The sequence below is a fragment of the Streptopelia decaocto genome, assembly GCF_964273445.1.
Source record: "Streptopelia decaocto genome assembly, chromosome: 5".
NCBI lineage: Eukaryota > Metazoa > Chordata > Aves > Columbiformes > Columbidae > Streptopelia > Streptopelia decaocto.
Window position 1 is genome coordinate 18,864,261 of NC_138659.1, and position 22,851 is coordinate 18,887,111.

Genomic DNA, 22,851 nt, shown 5'->3' on the forward strand with positions numbered 1-22,851 from the left:
GCAACAGCAGGTCTTCTTGTTCCATCCTATATGGAAATATTGCTCACAGCCCTTGAACTGCAAAACCTTTAAAGCCAGGGACTGAAGTATTTTGCTCTTTAAAGAGCTTCACACATACACTTCTATCCTCCATATGATCATTTACAAGAACGACATGTTTTAGAGATTATGTTAACATCTAAGTTTATTTTAATATGGAAAAATTAATTGGTGCAACTATATACAAGGAATGAAATCTGATTTCAGTTAGTCTATGTGACAGATCAATGTGTGGTTCTGACTTACCCAATATCTGCTTCCAAACTCTTCAGAAATTCATGGGAAAGTTCGTAGAGGGCCTCTACATAGAACATAGTGTTAATTCTTCATGTCTGTTTCATTTTACTTTATTTAGACTTGAAAGATATTCTGTTTTCCCTGCATGAGTTCAGAGATCTTCCCTCATCACACATGAATGAGAATCACATCACTATGTCCTCATGTATTATAACTCAAAGGAGAACACTAAGGGAAAACAGCCAGAGAAATTCAGCCCAAAACATGTCATGAGTTGTATAAAACCATTATTGCACTTTCCACTGGTCTGACCTTTTCCAATACTTGTTGTGTGAAGCACTTTATAATCAGTGGATTAAGAAGTTATTGTGTAATACACCTCTTCTTTTTCAGACAGCTAAAGCCTTGTTAACTCCCTCTTGTGAGTCAGTGTAGAATTCAGCCACTCTAGGAAACTTCCTGAGTTTGTTTCAGTCCTAACATCTCACACTCTGAGTGTTTTGCAGTTGATTTTGATAGGATCAGACATAGATCTTGAGTCAGATCCATTCATTTTATTGATTATAGATTGATTGATAATAATAAGATACTAATTGTAATACTGAAAGTGCTAATCACTGTTGCTATGTACAGTTATCACTGGCCAGGGAGGATAATAGTTACTCCTTACAGAGCTTGGCTTCCAAAGATGTGAAAAACGTCCTGCTGTTTGAAGCAGTGTTATGGCCAGGTGATCATCATTTCCAAGGGAATAACATGGCTGGAGAGAGAGAAGCTTTCCCAGGAGCTCTTCAGGTGTTTGCTAAGACCCTGATTTCAGAAGTATTTATGAAAAAAAGATCTGCACAGGCATGAATGCTATCTCTATGTGGCTTTCTGTTTCTTAACTTTGTGTTGTGATATGTGAGATGTTGCCATTTTATTTGGCAGCTGCATGGATTCATATTAGGTAACAGAATGTCAGGGCACTGGGAGGACTGGGAGCTCCGTGGGGATGGAAGATGCTGCCCAGGAGATGGCAGGGCAGGACCTGGGAGCCAGGCCTGTCCCAGCCCAGACAGGGAGCAGGACAGGTGGGGGACAGCACTGGGAACCTCCCTGGGGACTGGGATGGGCTGAGGACAAGCTGGGAACAGGAGTCATGGTGAGAAGCACGTCGGGGGTGGGGGGAAGGGACTGTGTGTTCAGAGCCCTTACAGACATCACTGAGCCGATGTTAGGTCAAACCTCAAGGGCTTGTTTTGCTCGTGGGTGATCTCACCAGTCATTTGTAACCAGCCGTGGCAGGTAATTGCTAATGCAGAGTAACCATTTTTACTTTTTTGTGTGTTTGAGAGCATTTTGAAATTAAACCTGTTTGCTTCTATTACATGGTTTCTTTTGCATGGAATGATTATTTGCTGTTAATGCTTAATATGCAAATGTTACATACAAGATATTTTGTGCACTTGTAAATTCAGCAGGCATTTTCTTGGCACCTCAATATTCCATTAATGCAGCTGGTGCTTTACACTCCTCACTTGAAAACGCCCGCAGTGTCTTGTCAAATTACATGAAGTCTAATTTGGCTTTTACCTTTGTACAGCTAGAAGTGGCGGTATAACCACCTTGTCCAGAAGTAGGAATGAATGCAGACAAAAGCAAATGCTTAGAGTCCTCAAAGGTCTCAGATTTATCTCCCTCAAGGTCAAGGAGTTAATCATAATGAGTTCATTCCCTTTTTGTGAGCAGTAGCTCTTCATTCTGGCCACAGATCAAGAAAATAATCATGTTCAGAAAGTCTGAGTACTAAAGACCCAATTCATATCTCAGGTGTGCCGGTCATAGCAAGGGTACAGGCAGGTCACGATTGCAGTGCAGTGTCACTGCAGGAGAGGTGGCCCAGTTGCACCGTCCTCTCCAGTCTGTGCTCATTCATGCTCTTCGTGGCTTCTGCTGATCACACACAGTTTTTTGTCAAGGAGGATGTATTAATGGGATAATGTATTTTAAAGAAGCTTTAAGTAAAAGATGTATTTGTGGCTGTTAGGAAGAGAAGACTAGAGTATCCTTGAAAGGAGGACAGAAACTTTGCAAGAGATGCAGTTGATGTCAGAGGACAGATTTGGTCAAGAATGAAATGGGAAATGTCATAAGCAGCAGCAGGCCAGTGCAGGAAGACAAAGCTTTATTTGATGTAATCTGGGTTGCTGACCTCCAGAAAAGCTGCTTCTCTACCTTGCTGCCCACCATGCTGTGGCAATTCTACTCTCCCTGTCCAGGGGTGTGTATTATTATCTCGGACAGCTGGCAGTGGAAACCCCATTGCTTTAGTGAGTCCACCTTGGTGACTGTTTATGTTCACAGAAAGTACGTGCCTCACAGAGGAGCACTGCGATTGCCTGCAGCCGTGACTGAACCGAGGCACATGCAGCTGGGCCATGGGGCCATCCTGGCTGTCCTGTGATGCCCAAGGCTGCCTGTGGTGGCTCATGTGCATAGGCTGGGCCTGGAGTTCCTTCATCTGCCCAGTAAATCAAAGTTTATCACAACTTGATTCGAAGCACTCCTAAATAAATGAGCCTTTCAGCCGATGTCAGTAGGATTTCTAGTCTCTTTCCCGTCCCTTGGCATCCTTGCATCCCCAGAGAATATAATCAAGCACAGAAGACTGTAACAATCAGGGCCTGAAGATTATGTAGCATCAGGCATAGCCTTGAGGAGTTGTGTTTGCTGACATTAAGTTGACTACAGCTTTATGGTCATTTTACACATGACAGCATGTCAGCTGTGTAAACCTCACTGGAACAGGAGATTGCCTATGACTAGCTGCTGTGAAATTGAAATGATTTGTCTGTGTCTACATGGACTGAAAATCATGGCTATTGTTTGCTAGTCATTGCAATTTCTCAAGCTTCTTTTCTAGTTCAGTGTAATTTTGTACTGGAGACAAGGCATTGAGGGGGTTCATGTTGCAAGTGTGTGCCAGACCCCCATTTCATTAGTGCCTCCCATCAGCCCCCCTAACTTCAGCAAAATTTATTCCAAGGGAAATCTGTGCCATTGCAGAGGGAAGTATTACCAAGGTCATGTCAGGTGACAGAAATGAGATCTAACTGATACCATTTCTGTGAACAACCTGTGGATAAAGGTACCATTTAGCATGAATGCCGTAGAATTTGAGCCCAAAGATTCCTGTGCTTTCGATGTAACTGTGTAGGTAATGATGGATGTGCTAGTCTGCACCCTGAATCAAAGCAATTTTGTAAATAATCATTACTCTGTTTTCATTTTTCAGACTTAACAAAGCTATATAAACTTGTGGTGTAGTTAAAACAACAGGATAATATTTTGAGTATGGCTTTTGAACACAACTCTGTACAAGTCAGCTATATTTTGCTTTAAATTAGCATAAAAAATTGAAAATCTTTTTGACTAAAAGCCGCAGGTTCCTATATGTTCCATAACCTGACTGCTCCATAAAAACACAAATGCTTTACATTTTTATTATATTCTACTTCATGTGACTTGAAGTACACTAAATATTGGGATAAACAGACTTTATGCAACAGCACATTCCGGTACAGAACATTTTATAAAAGAAAAGGAATAAAGACTCCCACTGAAAAGCTGCTGGTGTCAAATAGTAATTTATTCTGCTGTGTCTGACTTGCCCCCGTCTAAATGACAAGGGCTGAGCTACCAACAGGAAACAATGTTCCAACAAATGATTGTGAAACCCTGTGTAATTCTTGTCACATCAAAAGCTTATGTAGAACGGTGTGCTTTTGACTTTAGTGTTCTTTTTTTCTCACACATACAGAAACAATAAATGAGGAAACATCCTTATCAAGAAAGAAGGCTACTTCTTACAAACATCTTTCCTTAGTACATCAATGAATGTTAAACTGCGTGTCTGAAGTTTGGGTGAACTTCAGGGTTGATGTCACATATTGTATTCAAAAGCTTTTTCATCATGCTCTCCATGTTCTTGTGGTAGCTGCTAGTGAGGTTTCGGATGTTTTCTGTTGTTTGCTCTTCTATTTTAGCAGAGAGGTTACCTTGGGAGCCCATTACCTGAAAAGCAGAAGTCATCTGAGCAAAATAAAGGGTCATTTATGACTACGTTTATTGTATTTTTCTTCATCATCTAGCATAAACATAACACAAACACATCATAGTGCTTCCTAAGAATAAGGGTATGATCTAGGTTGAACTATACACATGAAAACAGGATTAAAGGGAGCTCTTTCATATGCTCATTAGCAATGGGAATCTCCCCATGTAATGAAAGTTCCCAGCTCACTGTGCGAACAACATTCTACATGTTTTGTCTTTTATACTGCTCATTTTAATTTGTTTTCTATTTTAATAACTAGTCAAGTAAGTTCTATCACCAGTGTGCTGCTTGGCCTCACTGAGAATGAATGGGAGTGCGGCTAAGGAGCAAAACATGGGAAAGGCTTCCTGACAATGCATGATTACAGTTTCAGAGTACTTGAAATGTCTTCAGCAGTTAGTGATGTATAACCCTCCACAGGCCTCAGACAAGGTCTTTTAATGTTGCATTTTCTTACCTGGCAAAATACCAGACAGCTTCTGGCACAGTTAATATCAGGACATTCGCTTAGAATTTAATTGACTCTGGACTCAATGAACATTTTAGCAAGGTTGTGTTATAAACAGATGCGTGTGTTCCAAATCCGTGACTTTGCTCGCTCCTCCCCCACTGCCCCAACATCCCTTGAATTCTTCCTTTATGGAAAAGTCCTTCAGATACCAGCAGAGAAATGGGTTTCCAGCTAAAGAATTCCATAGGGGAAAGCAGAAGACATTTCTACATACTGACAGAGTAAGAAAGAAATAACTAACATATTACTCCTGTTCCTGCCATGGTTCTCTGGGGTGAACTAGCAACTGAAGCTAACCTGTGGTGTTAGAAACAAAGGAGGAGTCATTTGCTTTATTTTCCATGTAATTTCAGCCCAGCTTAATCCTTAAAAGAAGGAAAAACAGCTGAGTTAAGATCTTTTGCACAAATAATCTTTGCAATTCTATTTATCAGTACCTGGCAATGTATAAGAAGTTTGTCTGTAATCCAGATGTAAAATACTTTCCAATTTGGAAGAAATACAGGACATAGACATAGACATAATTGTAAATATCAGGAAAAGATTATAGTTTTCTATAGTAACTATTTTTAGCTGGCATTTTATTTTAGCTTTTATGCAAGTTATAATGTCTCATGTGGGAAAGATTGTACAGATCAGACCAGATTTATGAAGCTGATATTTCCACTGGGGAAAAAAACTTTCTAGAGATCCCAGATGGTTGCATGTTATCCAGCTACTAAATACTTTTGAAAAACCTCAAGAAAAGCATTGCATTATAATTTTAAGAAGAACCTCTGTAGACTTGGAACCTGCTCTCTAAGTCGATGCTAATACTGTAACTGATGATAGTTTATTCTTAATCTTCTAAGTATTTTTTCCCCTTTTTCTGCTTCTGAATTTCAAGAGCTTTTTCTTGTCAGAATGTAGACTATACTTTGCTTAGTTTATGATTTCTGCTGACCTTGAAGCTCTGTCCTTTATTTTGCCCATACTGGTTTTAGGTTAGTGTCATTCCAAAGTTGCTAAAATGTTACATTGACTTGGAAGCCACAAAATTTGGAACTAGGCTTCACCTCTCCGAAGTTTGGTGCTCTCAGACTGAGTACGAACACCATGAGCACTAGCAAAATTGATTTGAGATCTGGGCTTAAATTTTGTATATTCTGAAAAAAAATTCTTGCATATTGTCACTTTAACCTCAAATTAATTATTATTTTGTGTTCTGCTGTTCTGGACTGATGTGGGACATCTCATAATATGAGAAAATTTACCGCAGTTTGGATACAGCAACACAGAATCGGAGGAGGAATAGCATTGAATGGAACTGTGACAAAGAATTTAAAATACTGTTGTCCGAACACCTGAGCCAGTCAGCTGAACTGGGTGTCAGATTCCCCCTGCACTGGCTTAGCTGGAAATCCTGACTGCCTTCCAGGCACAGGTTAATAATGATGACATTTGTCTGGGTAGATATATGTTCGACATAATGGGGTCAGAGACTGTGAAGGAGGACTGCGATGATCTTGTACAACGTGCTGTCATTTGAGGAACAATATGTGCTCTGTCCTGCCTGTGTAAAATGTTCAGTCAACAAAGAGCAGTCTTCCCTTGCAGCTTTGATTTTGTTTGTGATGAAAAAATTGAGTTCACACCAAAGCAACATCTTTTCTGCTCTTTCAAACCTAAAACAAGAAGTCTGGCTTGACTGAAAAGGTGAACAAATTTTAGAGGTGTTTTCACTATTTTAGTGTCAGTAAACATCTGAAATTGTACATATGAGACAATTCCACCTGGCCTGGCTGTGTGACAGTGTGTCTGTAGGCTGGCAGTGTGTGCTACAGAAACGTTGTGTGTACATCTCTTCCTAAGGCTTATGATCTCTGCTGGAAAATGTTTTGTGTGAACTGTGACTGAAATGACAGGTTTGTAAAGCAGTTTTTATTTGACCTCGTTGGCTTTTTTGTGTGTGTGGCTGCTTTTGCACATGTAATTTCCTTGTCTTTGCACAAAACAAACGGGAAAAAACAAGCAGGTCACCAAGTAAAAAGAGAACAGATTGTTGAGCCTTCATGAAAATAATAGAGAAAACTGCAAGAGGGCATACATGTATAAAATGAACTACAATCCAGGTATGAAAGTATCAGCCAGACCACTTTTTACTGGGAAAATGTGGTGAAAATCTCCAAAGTTTGATTGATTTCAGTTCATCAAAGATGTAGTCTTGTATGCAGTCACAAAAGTCAGCTATAGTGGAATATAAAGAGAAATATTTCAAATCTTTGCTTTTACTAAAGCATCCACCTTACTGAAACCTCCAGTTTCAAGACCGGAATGAGGTTTGTCTGGATTAAAGAAAGAAGACCCAAAGGTATTTTTCCTTAACGGAGATAAGTCTTCAAAGGACATGCATGAACCAACTACAGAATCTGGACAAGTTTAGTGATGAAAGTCCACATGCCTTCTACAAACGCATTTAAAACCTGTGAAGAAGTCAAAATGGAGCATATATGCATCACAAGCGATGTCTGTGTGATAGGTGTGTTCATTCAGCATGGCCAGCTTGGTTTGTAAAAGTCTCCATCTATCACCGTTTGAAGCCATTTTTTTTACCGTTAGGCACATTGACGCTGAAAAAGAACACGCAGGTTCTTACTTACGTTTGTTTGCTTATTCCTAAATTCCTTCTCCCTCTGTAAACGGTAGTGGTCTATCTCAGCTATGGCTTCTTCTTTGGCCTGCTTCAGCCTCTTTCCCTTTCCTAATAGGGGAAGAAATGGGGATTTACTTCACACTTGTCACTGTATCTCAAAAGATGAATCAGAGGTATTTTACGTGGCATAGTAAGAAGTACAAAGCCTCAAGCAAAGTCAACAGCAGGTCTGTTTGCACAAGAACGGTCAGACCAGCCAAAGTGACTTGGGTAGGGTACTTTTTGATTGAAAGCCAGTCATGCAAGTACCCATCTTCTGAAACCAACTCCCTGTGCAAAAGCACACATCAAAATGAAAAGCTTGTTGGTTTGCTAACAACAGAAGTCTTTTTGCAACCACACATTTTTGCATAACACAAACTATTTTTTTTTTTTTTAAATCACAGCTTGCTGTTTAAATAATTATCTATCTTGCCTTCATCAGCAATAGTAGCAGCCAGATAACAGATTTTAGTTGTCACTGTTAGGAAAAGACGTTATTCTGTAAGATTTGCTGTATTGATTGGTTGCCAGCATCCCTTCATCCCACACCAACTGGATTCTGCTTAGAGCTGGCAGATTTCCAAAGTACTGCAAGACTTCACCACCGAACTGAGCTGCAACCTTCAGGCTTTGTCCTCTTCTCCCCTTTTCCCCTAACATTTGTTAAATGCAGAGGTGACTGATTAAGAGAAAAAGGAGGTCAACGGTATTCTCTACCAATGTGTTTGAAAATAGGAAAGTGATTAACAAGTCTTTTTTTTTTTCCCCTGTTCTTTTTAAACATGAGGGTGATCTATAAAGTGACAATTTAGGCTGTAATGGAAACTAGAGCCTTCCTTCTGAACAGGCTTATTTACATGCTGAATTCTGTGACTAATTACTTTGTCTTAGGTAAAACGCTAAGGGTTTGTCAAACTAAGCCCATGTAAGTCATTGCAGGGTGGGGCATAAGGTAGTTCCCAGGTCTAGCAGGGATGTTACGTAAAGGAGTAGAAGGTTTGATGGCAATGTGATGCTTAAGTGTTTACATGAAGCAAGTGCTGAAGATGTTGTAACCACTCCCAGTGATGCATCTCTGCTTGTTTTATAGAAAGTCGGTAAAGTTGCGTGGATCTCCACAGGGCTCTTGCTACACTACTTTGTGGGGGAAAAGTCACTTTCTAACTGATGAGGCTGTAAACCTCTTGCATTGAAAGTTGATATGCTATATTTGAGACACCTGAGCTGGTGCTGATTTTTTGGGGTCTCCTTCTCCTGTACAGCTAGAACAGAACTTTAGGAGTGAGAGAGGTTAAGCTTGCTCCCTTTCTTAATGGGAGCAAGATCTCTGACAGCTGAAAAATCTGTTGCTTAAATTACAATATTACAAGAATGAGAGCGTGGAGTCTGGGCAACTGAAAAAGCCTTCTTGATCTGATGCATGAAACATCCATTTATTTATTTACTTATTGCAACCACCCACTTAGCATCACTGAGCAATATGAATACTTTTGGAAGTTTTTGTGTTGGTTTTTTGTTTTTGTGTTTTTTTGTTTGTTTGGTTGTTTTTTTTAACTTTCCATTCAAGCATGAAAGCTGAAAAGAGTACCTTTTCTGAAATCCTAAGGAGTGTTCTCCAACTAAGCTAGGAAGATGAGCATTAGAATTTCTGATTTATTTTCTGCAGGCTGTTACACTGAATTGGCTACACCTGTGCTTGGCTTCTGAAGCTTTTTCAGGTGTGGCTTAGTACAATCTGCTTCTACTGAGCATGACACAAAGAGAACACTGAATCTTGGGAGGAAGACTGTTGGTTTTGGTACATCTGAGATTCACCAAAAGCCTGGGTCAAATGCCTGATCCAGCACCAAATTTTTAGCCCAGCTGACGGCCCCTTCTGAAGTCGTTATCTGCAGATTGGTGAGTAGAAGCAGAGAGATGCCTGAAACATGAATTTCCTTTTAATGTCTTGATTCTTGGACTGTTTGATTCTGTGGGTGTGCTTGTTGTGGGATCTAAGGAGTGTGTTTGTAAAAAGGCTTTTTACAAGAAGGGAGTGACCTGGTGAAGAACTGAATAGCTTTGCTTACTCAGTTCATCACTGGATTGCTCTCTTGTGTAGTTAACGATATTACTCAGAGTCCTTGTGTCACAGAGGCACTGGACTTATGTTTAAAACCCAGCATGTACTTTCCCAGAGTTTGTATCTGTTTGATAAGGGCTCATTCCCTCAGCTTGTGTCCCTCGCTGTATGAAATCTTGGGGCCAGTATGTATGAACTGGCCAGTTTGCGTAACAGCCTGATGTCGGTCTGAACAACAAACTTTGGAACTGGGTTTAGGTCTGTATTTTGAAGTCACCCTAACTGTCCTCTCCAAATTTGAAGCTAATCAGCCTTTTATAGAGTTTTCCTCTAGGAGCTCGGGGGGCGATTCTCTGGAGCTGCAAGTTAGTGGGGGTGACTACGATGAAGCTCTGCCAATTTCACCAGCTGAAGAACTGGATCTCCAGAGTAAATGAAATTATTTCAGAATCAGCGGGGTTTCAATTTCAAATTCCATCTGGGGGGCCATCTGTAGTAAATATGTTGGGTATTTGGCCACAAGACAGATAAATCCATTTAAAAGGCACAAAATGCAAAGAGATTAACTGTAAAACAACAGCTCATTTGCCTCTGACAATGTAGCTAGTGAACAAAAAGTATATATATATACATAGATGTCAAGTCTTGACAGTGCACTGGAGTAAGCACAATACATAGGGTGTCACTGTAGGGTGGCAACCATTTCATTTTTCCATGTTGCCTTTAGGACTAGAACAGCAGGAACCTGCTGCTTCCTATTTAATTAAATGGAAAAGCTGTGAGTAAATTACTGCTAGTTCAACAACGTTGTGGACAGAATCGGCAACTGCCAACATATGCGATAGTGCATATGCTGCACCTGATTAAGTTAGGCAGAAACTAGAGCTTAACCTGCTGTTTCACTAGAGGCAAACCAAAATTAATTAGTCAGTCTGTTATTAACCACTTGTCTGCTACCTTGGTTGTGCAATATGAGATTGCCTTTTCAAAGTCTCACTGATCTTCTGGATGAGATTCTCTGCAGAGCACGGCCAAGCTGAAATCAAACCTTACACAGCAAAGGGTGGCAGAGCATTGACATTCAGCCAAGATCATGCAAAAAAAAAAATTTCCTCTAGGATCAGAAAAGTGAGGTACACAAAGCTGCAACTTTGATGAGACTTTTGCCTCAAAGGGCACACTGTGGGATCAGGTTTAATGCTGCCCCTTTGTCCCTCCTTCCCATCCGTGCAGACAGCAGCAAAGCAGCTGAGCTCTGCCTGCTTTCCTTGGCCATGATTATGGTAGCTGACAGCCTATAAATTTCTAGGCGTCACGTTAAATCGGCCAATTCTTAACCAACTTTCTGTGACAAGTCAGCCCTGTATTAGATTTTCTTACCTAACATGGGAAGGCATTGTTAGCATGGAGGAAGGCTGCCTTCTTTCTAGGTATTTCTGTGACTTTAATGACAAACATAGCTCTGCTGAGACCCCAAAGAACTGGTGAGGTTTTTTTAGGTTGTTGGTGTTTTTTAGATCTTGCAAGAAAAAGACAGTAGAAAGAAAAGTGTTGCATTTTAATTTGCTCAAACACTACGTTATCTTACTTTCCAAAACTGCTATGCTAAAATTGGCTTTCTGTTTTCAAATATATAATCAAGGCTTCTAGCTGAATTTCTGCATAGAAATAATATCATATAAAGAAGTTGCCAAAAAATAATCCTATTTTCTTTAAATAGGACCATTTCAGTTGTCTTCAAGAGTGTTAAATTCTCTGCAGAATGGGATCTGGGGATGCTCATTTTGAGAATACTGGTTTGCACTTTTAATAAAATACAATCGAAGCAGCTGATCAGTATGTATAGCTTTTTCAGTAGATAAAACGTCCTGGATATTATCCAAGAGAGCATCATGAATGTAATTCTGTTTACAATATCTTATTTTGATTAACATTTGTTTTTAATCTGATTTCCTGAAATATTTCATCTGATTTTTCATTTTATTAGGCACTAGAAATTCAAGCAAAGATATACAAATCTATAGGAAAATAAGATTTGCTAAACCCAGCATTCATGACATGTTTTTTTCCCTTGTTTTACCCAAAAGGATTTTCAGGAACTGATTTTTTGGCTGTGACAATACTCAGTTATTTCTGGGATCGAAATTATGCTTAAGCAAAAATGATAGATAAAGCAGTGCTGTGTATAAAAGGGCAAAGGATTGCAGACTGTTTTGGTTTGTGTTTAATCGGTTTAATAGTTTCAGCCTTGCATGTGTGTATTTACCGACAAACCATTAATAATTTGTCAGGTATAAATAAGATCTGCCAAGGATACAGCGAAGATATTGCAAGTCGGGATAAAGAGTATTGAGCAAGAAGTATGAAAAAGCTTGTACAGAAGAGCTTTAGCACTATATTTTTGCTTTGCTTCATGTCTATAAATATAATTTATTTGCTATTTTTTCAGTTATCCAAAGTGGATTTTTCATTACAAGCAGCTACACATATGTCAGCAAGAACTAGACTCATTATCTGTTTATATACAATATTATGTGTGTTCATGCTAAATTTTGATCTGGTTATGTAAGTATCAACTGTAAACACTGCAGGGTTTGCACAAGGGTGGTTTGCTAATCACATTTCCTTGAAAATGACTTCTGGTTGTGTCCCATGAATAACCAGACATTTGTTCTTCTCACGTTACAATGTAAATAGACCAGTTGGACTCCTTGGCCCTGGGCTGTGGAGCAGCGGCTGGTTTTGGTGACAAAGGGGGTCATGTGTATGGTTTGGTGGGGGTGGGCCGGCATTGGCACTGGGCTGGCTGTGTTCCTGGCTCTCACCTGCCGCCCCGGGCTGCAGAGCACCAGCCCCGAGCAGAAGCTGCTGACCTGAGCTGGTACAGGGCGGCTCTGGGCTGGAGCAGTACATCCTCACCTGCTTTCACTGAACTGTGTGTGCGCAGGTTAACCCATTGCACTGGATGTGTTTGTTGCATTTTATGAATTTCCTTTTCTCTTTGTTTTTGTGCTCAGAGACAATCTACTCAATCCTTCATGCAGCAGCATCTAGCATCTAACTGCAGCATCGCTCTGGAAAAGACACTGTTGAAGTAATTCTGACTTGGCATAACCGAGTTTGGCAGTAAAAAAATCCCTTTTGTCCTTGTCCCACAGTATTTAAGTTATGTTGGTATAGTTAGGTATTTATGGTGGAATAGTAACATTGCTATAAAAATATTGAAATTAAGGACAACATGGACATTTTAAAATTTTTTAAATTTTATTTTGTAGCTTCATTGCAAACCTCTTGTAATGTTGAATATAATAATGATTGTCTAGCTATAATTATTTTGTTAGATTAGCTATAGTGCTTCATTTAGCATAAAATCTAGTGTCCACTAGTCCTTAGAAAAACCCAAATCAGAAACAGTAAGGCCTGACCTTGCTTGTGTGATCGTGAGATCTAAAATCAAGAGCTTTGCTGTTGACACCTTAGTAGAAACTGTTGATAGTATTTAACATGAACAAAAAGATCCACCCAAGTCTTCAGGCTGTAGATGAATATGCAGCTTCATTAGTAATTTAAACTTTTTGGCCTTGATCTGCTATACCTAGGAATAAAATCTCTTAATAATGTTTGAGGTTTTCCACAGGATCACACAGTGCTGCTGAGGCTGGAAGGGACCTCTGGGGTCTGTCCAACCCCTGCTTGGGGCAGGCTGGGCAAGGGCGCCTTCATCAGCACCACAGCCAGCGGATTTGACATCTCAGGGCATGGAGACTCCGCAGCCTCTCTGGCAGCCTCTTCCTGGGTTTGACCTCCCTCACAGCTGTAGAGTTGTTTTCTTATTTTAAACTTGTGCTATTGCCTCTTGCCCTTTCAGTGGTTGCCACTGAAAAGAGTCTGGCTCTATGTTCTTTATCTGCTCTTCCCATCTTCCTCCCCCTCAGATTTTTATGTATGAGAAATCTTTATTTTCCTAAATAATTTTTATAAAGAAAAAAAAAAACTTTAAAAGTAGTAAAGAATATACTGACGATATTTTTACTCTAAATATTTTTACTGATAGCCAAATTCTTAGTAAGTGTTTTTCTGTAGCTGCTGAATAACTCCGACTGGTGTATTAGTGTTGAAGTGAGCATAGGCAGGCAGTGGTTTAATTGAAGTTTCTGACTCGGAGGCGTCTGGAAGATCACTTATCTGTAAGAAGCCCTGTGCTTATCACCAGCACTCTCTGTGGGGCTGAGGTGATGACAGGGGAGTGTGTTTTTTGCAGAGTAGAGTGATTGTACCTGTAACTGTGTCTGGATTCTGCAAGACAGTTGTCTTTCACAGAATCACAGAATGTTAGGGACTGGAAGTGACCTCAAAAGATCATCTAGTCCAATCCCCCTGCCGGAGCAGGAACACCTAGATGAGGTTACACAGGAAGGTGTCCAGGTGGGTTTTGAATGTCTCCAGAGTAGGAGACTCCACAACCCCCCTGGGCAGCCTGTTCCAGTGCTTTGTTACCATTACTGAGAAGTTTCTTCTCAAATTTAAGTGGAACCTCTTGTGTTCCAGTTTGAGCCCATTAACCCTTGTCCTACCATTGGTTGTCACCAAGAAGAGCCTGGCTCCATCCTCATGACACTCACCCTTTATATATTTGTAAACATTAATAAGGTCACCCCTCAGTCTCCTTCAAGCTGAAGAGACCCAGCTCCCTCAGCCTTTCCTGATAAGGGAGATGCTCCACTCCCTTAATCATCTTTGTTGCCCGGTGCTGGACCCTCTCCAGCAGTTCCCTGTCCTTCTTGAACTGATGGGCCCAGAACTGGACACACTATTCCAGATGTGGTCTCACCAGGGCAGAGTAGAGGGGAAGGAGAACCTCTCTCGACCTACTAACCACCCCCATCTTTAGTCATTACTTTTATGCTTTAATGCTACTCTTCATTTTTGGAGTTCCTTAATTTACAAACCCTCTTTCTCACTGGCTGTTTTAGAAAAAGCTAAATTGTTTTAAAAAGAAACCCAAATGAAATGAAAACAACAACTAAAAAAAACCACCCAAACCAAAAGTGAACGCTGATTGACATCAAGCAATTGTAGCTGAAGGCCCTGATTCTGCAGTCTGCTCAGACCAAACTCCCTCTTGCTCTGTGTGGCCGTGCCTTCCCGCTCACACGCTGACCTGCTCTGGGGAGCAGCGTTTCCTCTGCCCCCACCCGCCCACAGCACTGCATTTGGCTGCATAAGGGTCAAATAACTTATTAAGTACTCCTTGCTTTTAGGCTGGAAACAGCAATACCAAAACGCTTTCTTTTTGTGAGCTTTTTATTTTATGAAAATGGGAGTTTGTTTTGTTTTTTTTCTACCCTGTGTTGCTTCTGCAAGGCACAGGCAGGGGCTGGGTGCTCAGGGAAGGGGTGTTGCCTTTCTACTTATTTTTTTGTGTGCTGCTCTACAAATTAACACATCACACTAATAATTAATGAAAACACAGCAATGTGGATTTGTGTGTAGAAGGGATATAGAAACTACACAAAATATTTTTGTTTAGCTTCTATTCCTCCTTGGAAAACAAAATACATTCCCCCATCACACTCTTCTCCACATGACATCACCTTCATGCATTGTAGTTGAGTCCTGTAGGACAATATTGTTTCCTGCTGCTGGTTTCTAAATCTAGATAACTCTGTGAAACAGTATATATGTTTCAGTGCTAATGCAAGTCAGCGACTCATGTGATTGGTACCTGCTTTTAGGTAAATATTTTGTGTCAAATCACTGGTAGATGAATGCAGAAAATGAAGGAAATAGATAATGAAAAGACTCTTCCAGGAGAATTATTTATTTGATTTAAATCTAGCAGACACCTTCATTTTTATATTTCTTATTATTTTTTTGTTACATATGACTAGAATAAAAATATTTGAATTTATTATTATTGGACATGTACACATGCTTTGTCCTGGGCATTTAGGCATTCATTAAACAAGATGTTTATTTTAAACTGAACATTTAATCACTTGTTGATTATTTGTACTGTGTAATAACATATCAATGATCTATTATAGCACTGACAGAGCTTGTGATTGGTGCATGACTTTGATTACTATAATTGTGCTGAAGTTTCCCTTTGTTTTCATATAATTTTTTTTGAGCACAGCTGAATTAGAAGGCAAGTTACTAGATTTTGTAAGAGGAACACTGAAAAATTTATACAATACCTATAAAGAGAAATAGAGAGTTTAGAATCTGGTTCTCAATAGCTGGCAGTCAGAGGTCTGTTGTCTTCTAGTTTAAATAGCTAAGGAATCCTGTAATTACAGTATTGCATTCAGATAAAACAAGACTAAATCTAGCTGACAGGAAGAATATAACAAAGAAAACCTTGTTTAATGTAAAAAGGCACGTGTGCATGCGCGCACAGGCACACACATGCACACTGAATTTTAAGCAAACGCTGAAGGTTTGGGTTTGGTTAAGTGCCTGGCTGCAGCACTAACACAAGTGAGAAGAAGGAATGAGAGCAGCACAGCTGTGATGTATACAGGTGAAGTAATGTTGTTTTTCCATGAGACACTGTAATTCTGAAGAGCTTACAGTTGAAAACTACAGTAAAACTAGGCCAGTTACTTACTTTTTTTGGCTTCTTCCACTTTGTCTTTGGCACGTTTTTCTGCCTGCAAAAGCTGCTGGATTCCCTGAGACTGGCTGGTCATGCTGGTTGCTGGGCCAGAGCGCTTCTGCGGGGACCAGAGCTCGGGGGAGCTTTATACAGCTGCCAGCTCTTCCCTGTGCTTTCTGTTCTCTCTGTTATTACAACAGCCTCCCGGTTTGCGCCCAGCCAGCCGGCTCTGCCTGGTTGCTGCTGGCTGAAAAGGCCTGCCAGTGCAATCAGAACAACAGCAGCAAGGTGGAAAGGAATGTTCTCCCCTCCTCAGGGTCACAGGAAAGCTGAAGTGTCCGATTAACACATTGGGAAGAGCATTCCATGTGGCTTGTATTTTGATGTGTGTGCAAGGGGGTGTTGTTTGTTCGTTTTGTTTTAGCATTTTTTTGCTGAAGCAGAATATAGTTCGTTTTGTCAGAGGAACTGAGGAAAAAAATATTTCTTGGGATTTCCTTTTACTAAAACTTCCCCTAAATGTGAAGAATCAGACTCAGTCAACAAGCAGTTTTGGTTGAACACCTTCTGTTTGGTTTTACTTCTTAACATTATTCCTTAGAGTTTTCTCACTTTAGAAATGTAGCTAGCCATGCTATCTACTTGCTGCAAGGCACTTACCTGGTCCTTATGGGAAATGTGTCCTGTTATGAAGTTTTTGTCTTTTCCCCCACAAATAGCTGCAGGCTTGAGGGAGAAGCCTCTTGCCCTATCAGTGACTGTGCTCTGGATGACAGCAGCACTGAGACTTTGAACAGGAAGTTTTTTCATTTTCTGATTTGTGATATCGCAGAGTCCAGTTCCACCCAGGCTCCTTCTTGGGAAAATGCCTGTTTCTTACCCCGTATTAGTCACCAAGTCTCTTCCTTCATCCAGAAACTGTGCGAGATGTGTCTGCATTTCCAGCACTGAAATCAGAGGGCTGCTCTACCTGCAAGAGAGCAGACACAGCACTATTTTTAGAAGACTTCAGTGTATACCCTTGAAGTTTATTTTGTTCAGACATAGTAGAGGAAGTTGTACAGAAAATGTAGGAAGTGTAGGGTTAGAAAGCCTGTTGTGCCACTGGGGCTTCGCTCTGAATGATCTGACCAGCAAAGAAATGCAGAAACGGAAAATGAAAGTAAAAAATGGAGAGATTTGTTTTCCTTGGGGCAGGAAAATTGGGCTCAGAAATTTAAAAGCGGTAGTTACTTAAAAATTAAATAGGAAGCAAAAATGTCAGGCTCGTCTCAGACATCAGAAGTATATTCTGGGCAAAGGGTCTTGCCAAGCCAATCTCATTGCTTACAAGAAATGTTACAAAATGGCTAGCAGACTAAATGGCTTCAGAGTTTCTAGATTTTGGTGAAAGCATCGGGAGTCAGACCATTTGATTTTTTTTTCAGAGCGGTTCTCAGTGCTGTAAATATGTTATATAGACCTCAGTAACGATCTGAATTTTGATATTTACAATCTGTTAGTTTTAATTAATATTTCAGATAAAATAGCTCTATATGATGAATTTTTATGGAAAAAACCCCCACATGAACAGATTACAAAGAGCTTCTGTTGTTTAAAAAATTCATATATTTATTGAGCAGATCATGTGAGCTACAGATGTCACAGTTCATATGTTTCAGTGTTTTTCCGAATACAACAAAAATCTCAGTTTATAATTTTCCTTGTAGCTAGTTAATACACAGGGTGGTGGCAGGCCATGCCGGTGTTCCTCACGGCATCAGACAGGTACTGGTTCACCTCTGCAGGGGAGATGATGAGCATTTATTTTGGCTGGTGCTTATACACATTTTGTTAGATTCCACACAAAGTACTAGCACTGAGACCTGTCTGATGATGATGGTGATGATCTCAGGCTGTGTTGACATCGCACCTCTGTGAATCCCACTTCATGGATAATTCATTAAAATAAAGTAAGTAGGTTAAGACACCAACTGACCAGTCTCCTACTCCATCACACAAGCTAATAAGAAACTCCTCTGTGCTGCAGTCACTGGCTTTCTTTCCAAGTCAGCTCCAGACTCATTTAATTAGAGAAGCCGTTGTGGTGACTGGTGATGGCGGGGAGGAGCAGTGGAGAGGTATTACCAGAGGGAGTGAGGGCAGAGAGGAGTTTGGTTTATTTTGTTTCTAAAAAAAATCCTCCTCCCTTTTCTTCTCTGTATCTCACCCAGCTATTTCAGTCCCTGGAGTCTCCTGAACTTTTTCTGGTTATCTCCACAGACAGAAAGGGAAAAATGTTCTCAGTTCTGGGATTCTCGCTCCCCCAAAGCAAAGACGTGGAACAAGGAAATGAAGAGTCTTACTAGAGATGAGAGACTGTGCTGAGCTCCCTCTGCTCACCCACAGCTAAACCAGCAGAGATGCTCTAAATCAGGCATTTCCAGCTGAGATGTAGGTTGTGCAGCTGCTGGCTGCTCCCTGCAGCAGCAAGATCAGGGCCAGTGGGTAAATTCAACCCAGGTAGATTGGGTTATTTTATTTGGAAGAAAATCTGGTTGCTGTTACGCAGACTGAGCCTTGCCTAGCATAACAACTTCTCAGTCAATCTACCACTGAGCAGTGAAGGCAATGCTGTGGCATCCTTTTATTGTGGTTTAAGGGTGCACAGGCTCTTCTGTATGTAGGAGGGCAGCTGGCAGAGTTTCCGCTGAAATGCATTGTCTCTGTGGCTATATTTTCCAAAGCACATATATTTTTTTAATCACTTTTTTATTATAAAAAATAGTCTTTCCAAATGAGATGCTATGACTACTAAGTAGTACACTTTGTTCAGGCAGTGACATCGATTTAATGATAAAGTGTTAAATCAGCAGCACATCAGGCAGGGCAGCTGGTTGCAGATGCTTTTGTGTGTCAGTCCGCGCCTTTTGTTGCTCTAGAAAGGCCTAAATAAGGAAGAGCAGGGTGCACACCTGCACAGCATCCTGCATCACAATGGGGACTGCTTTTCTGGTGAAAATGGAGCACCTTCACTTGCAGTAAGATCTATCATGTCAAGAAAGAGTAGTGGGCTTCTTTCAGCTTCAATGTCAAAAGGTCTTTGTGCATAAATTAAAATGTACACAGTGAAAACCATCACATTTCTATAAATCATGACCTTTTCTCTCTGAATTCAGCATCCACATTTGCTTATATTAAAAGAATAATAGTTATGAACTTTGTACTGAAGTTGTAATTACGTCTGCAAGCTAGGATTCTCGCTGCAGCATTTTCTGACAGTGACACTGAGAAAGAGCTCTTCTCACATCAACACAGTTGATGTCAGCATCCTGAATTTCACCCAGAGGCCTGAAAAATATGGGAACAAATAGGTAAGCAAAGATGAATAAATATTAAACATTGCCAGAGATGAGTGGCTGCCATACTGTCTGGGTGAGCTTAGTGACTGCTGGCCAAGTCTCTTGACACAGCCCCAGCTTCAGCTGGCACAGCAGTCTGCCTACCCTATATTGAACCTGTAAACCAAGTTGTATTTTTTCCTGAATTTGGACTGTGTCTAGATATGAGTAATTATGTTTGCAAATATAGTTGGTTTAGCATTCAGAGAAAGCCAGTATTGAGCTGTGTATTTAATTATATTGTCTAAAATTCTCTTCAACTCCCAGGAGAAAAATTAAGAAAATAAGTCTTCATTTTATTTATTTTTTTTCCACTACCCATGCAATAATTCCAGTAAATAATAATAAAAGTTAAAAATACTTTTTTTTAAAAAGGGTTAAAAAAAGCTGTAGTCTCTAAAACTTCCAGGTTCGTTTATAACTTGACCATCAGTACAGTTGTACATATTTCTTATTCTCGGTGTGTGGTGTGTTCACCCCAGCCAGCAAGTAACAAAGGAAGCCCCCACATAGCAGATTGCTCACTCGCCTGCAAGGGCATGGGGGAGAGAATCAAAAGAGCAAAAGCAAGAAAACTTGTGGGTCAAGATAAAAACAGTTTAAAAGGTGAGGAGGAGGGGTGGGGAGAGGCAAAGCAATGCAGTCACTCATCACCTCCCACAAGCAGACCAGTGCCCAGTCAGCCTCCAAATAGCGTCTGCTTTGGAAAGACCAAACCCTTGGTGTTACTGCTGAGTCCCATATTACGTGGCATGTCCCTGTGGTCAGTCCAGGCTGCTGTCCTGGCTGTGTCCCCTCCAGCCTCCTGCCCACCCCAGCCTGCTCCCCAGAGCTGCAGAGGGAGGGACAGGGACAGCCTTGACACCCTGCAACTGCTGCTCAGCAGCACCTAAAACATTGGTGTGCTATCAACACAGTGTTGGTCACAAGCCCAACATTTGTGGGCTGCAATGAAGCAATTAACTCCATCCCAGCCAGAGTCGGCGTGCAATGTTCAATTTCAAATAATGTTTCCTCTTTTTTCTTTTCCCAGTGCAGCTATTTGCCATCTTCTTGCCCACCCTTCTGCATACAGAACATGCCTCTTCCCTTATTACATGCTCCTGAGGATTTTTAGCATTGCTGCCTTCCTCAGAAGAAGTTTGCAGCCTCACTAGTGCTTGCATGCAGGCAGGGAGGGGAAGTGGGGAGTCATATAAGTGTATTTTGAACTAGGTAGGCTAACCAACATCTTGCATCCATGTCACAGCTCAGCATTCACTTGAAGAAATCGAAGCGTAGTATATCAGAAAATTTCAGTGCTGTCTCAGATTAGATCTACCAAGATCAACAAAGATAGCACAAAGAAAATAGTTCAACTTTGCAGCCTAGAGGAGCTGAACCTATAGTCCTCTGTACTGTACTTATGTGCTGCTGCTTTGTCTATAGCTCAAGGTCATTTAAACCAATTTGCTGAACTTTGACAAAAATCTTAATTTTTTACTCAGTCTTTTCATTGTATTTCATTACAGCTCTGAGTAACAGCAGCTTAAACTGAAAGTGACTAAAAAGAATAAGAAGGATTTCCTTTCTTCTAGTGAAAATAATAATACTACAGTATGAAGAAGGAAAGCTGTTAATTTTAGTCCTCATAAAGCAAGTGATTATTTGGAAAGGTAAGACACAAAACATGGGGTCGAAAAATGATGAGTACTGGCAGTCTGTATTTAAGACCAGAGGAGATGTTGCCTTAGCTAAGCTAGCTCCTGTAAAATTTCCTGACATTATTCCTGGTGCAATTATGAAAGTGATGGGGGTGTTTTACTCCTTAATTTGTAAGATCTGCTTTTGAATTAGTGTTCTTAAAACAAGAAATGTGTATGTGTACTTATGCTAGTACATGTGTATGTACACAAGCAGATGTTTGTGCACTGAGATTTAGATCTCTGTTTTCCAGTGCCTTCTAGGATTTTTGGTTTAATTAAAAAAACTAGAACTTGCCCTCTCTTCATAAAAGAAATTGGAACATTAACTAATTTTAGCCTATTCACCGCCTTACATCATATCTCCAGTATTTCTGTTCTCTCTCTTGCTCCTCATGTGGCTGCGAGAATAGCAAGTCTTGCATGTCAGGCAGTTCCTCATCTTAGAGGGGGAAGGACTTTTCTTGTCAAGCTGTCATGCAGTAAACACACTTTTCTTCTTCTTCTTTCTTTTTTTGTTTTAGCTGGTCCTCAGTATCTCATAGGGGTTTGAGTTTTGCTTTGCAAAAAGTAATTCTGCTGCTAAGGATCTCTGCATGTTCTATGTAAAGCATTTGTCCCTCTTATGGGCTTGGAAAAAAAGATCAAAATTCACCTTTAGTTTTGCTTTTCTTTCAAACACTTCACTTGCAAGTAATTTCAGAGCTTAGCTAAACTGAGCACAGCTATAGCACGTTAAATGTGTCTGACTTCTAGCGTCAGATTTCTTTAAAAGCTGGTTGATTTATTCTGCTGTGTGCAGAGTGTAAAACACGCCAGCACGTCTGCATACAGCACGCTTCACATTTTCCTACTGTGAGCAATTTTGCTGCTTTATCCAGCAAGGAGATGTGTCTTAGGCCTTCCTGACAGACTTTCCTTATATTTTCCTTATATTTTCAGGGCTACCGCAACAAAAATGGCATCAGATTATTTTCTCTAAGGCAGCATCATGCATCACCAACCGGTCAGTGTTTCTAATCCAGTACAATAATTTTTAAAGCATTACTTTGTGCATGTGGTACTCTTTAAAATGCAAATACTGTGGCAGAACTTGTGAGGGAAAATATGCGAACTGCAGTCAGAGAGGCAGAGTTAGCTAATGCGTACAGCTGGCTAAAAGCAGCACTGTGCAGGGGTGCGAGGTTTGTGCATCGAAGGAAGCCATGCTCCCTGGAGCCAGCGGCCTCCGCGCAGATTATTTGCTCTTGGTTAAATGCAGGAGGTGACCATCTCACAGCAAAGCTTGGGACCCCGCTTCTCTGCCACTTGTGCCTTGTCAGGCGTTGAGCTGCTGGGCTGCCCCATGGGGGTGGGGAGGGAGCGAGGTGTGGGGTTGTGGGCCAGGTTCGAGGTAGTGGGATTGGGATGGGAAGCTGAGGCTGGTGGGAGCCAGTGGAGGCCCTCAGAACATCCTGCAGGGGGAAGGGAGAGACTCTGCTCTAAACTTTGCTTTTGGCCCAGTGTTGTTTGAGGTTCTCCTTTGTGTGGGATGGAAAATAACAGCAGTGGTGATCCAGAGATAGG

General features: G+C 40.8%; 1 protein-coding gene across 1 annotated transcript; it reads right to left on the minus strand.

Moving 5' to 3' along the window:
• Positions 1 to 3,889: 3,889 nt before the first annotated feature.
• ATP6V1G3 (ATPase H+ transporting V1 subunit G3) lies at positions 3,890 to 16,388 on the minus strand. Its single transcript, XM_082052252.1, has 3 exons — positions 16,236 to 16,388; positions 7,526 to 7,626; positions 3,890 to 4,332 (listed from the first exon to the last, which is right to left on the minus strand). The coding sequence occupies exons 1-3, from the start codon at positions 16,315 to 16,317 to the stop codon at positions 4,159 to 4,161; spliced, it is 357 nt and encodes a 118-aa protein (XP_081908378.1). The 5' UTR covers positions 16,318 to 16,388; the 3' UTR covers positions 3,890 to 4,158.
• Positions 16,389 to 22,851: the final 6,463 nt, after the last annotated feature.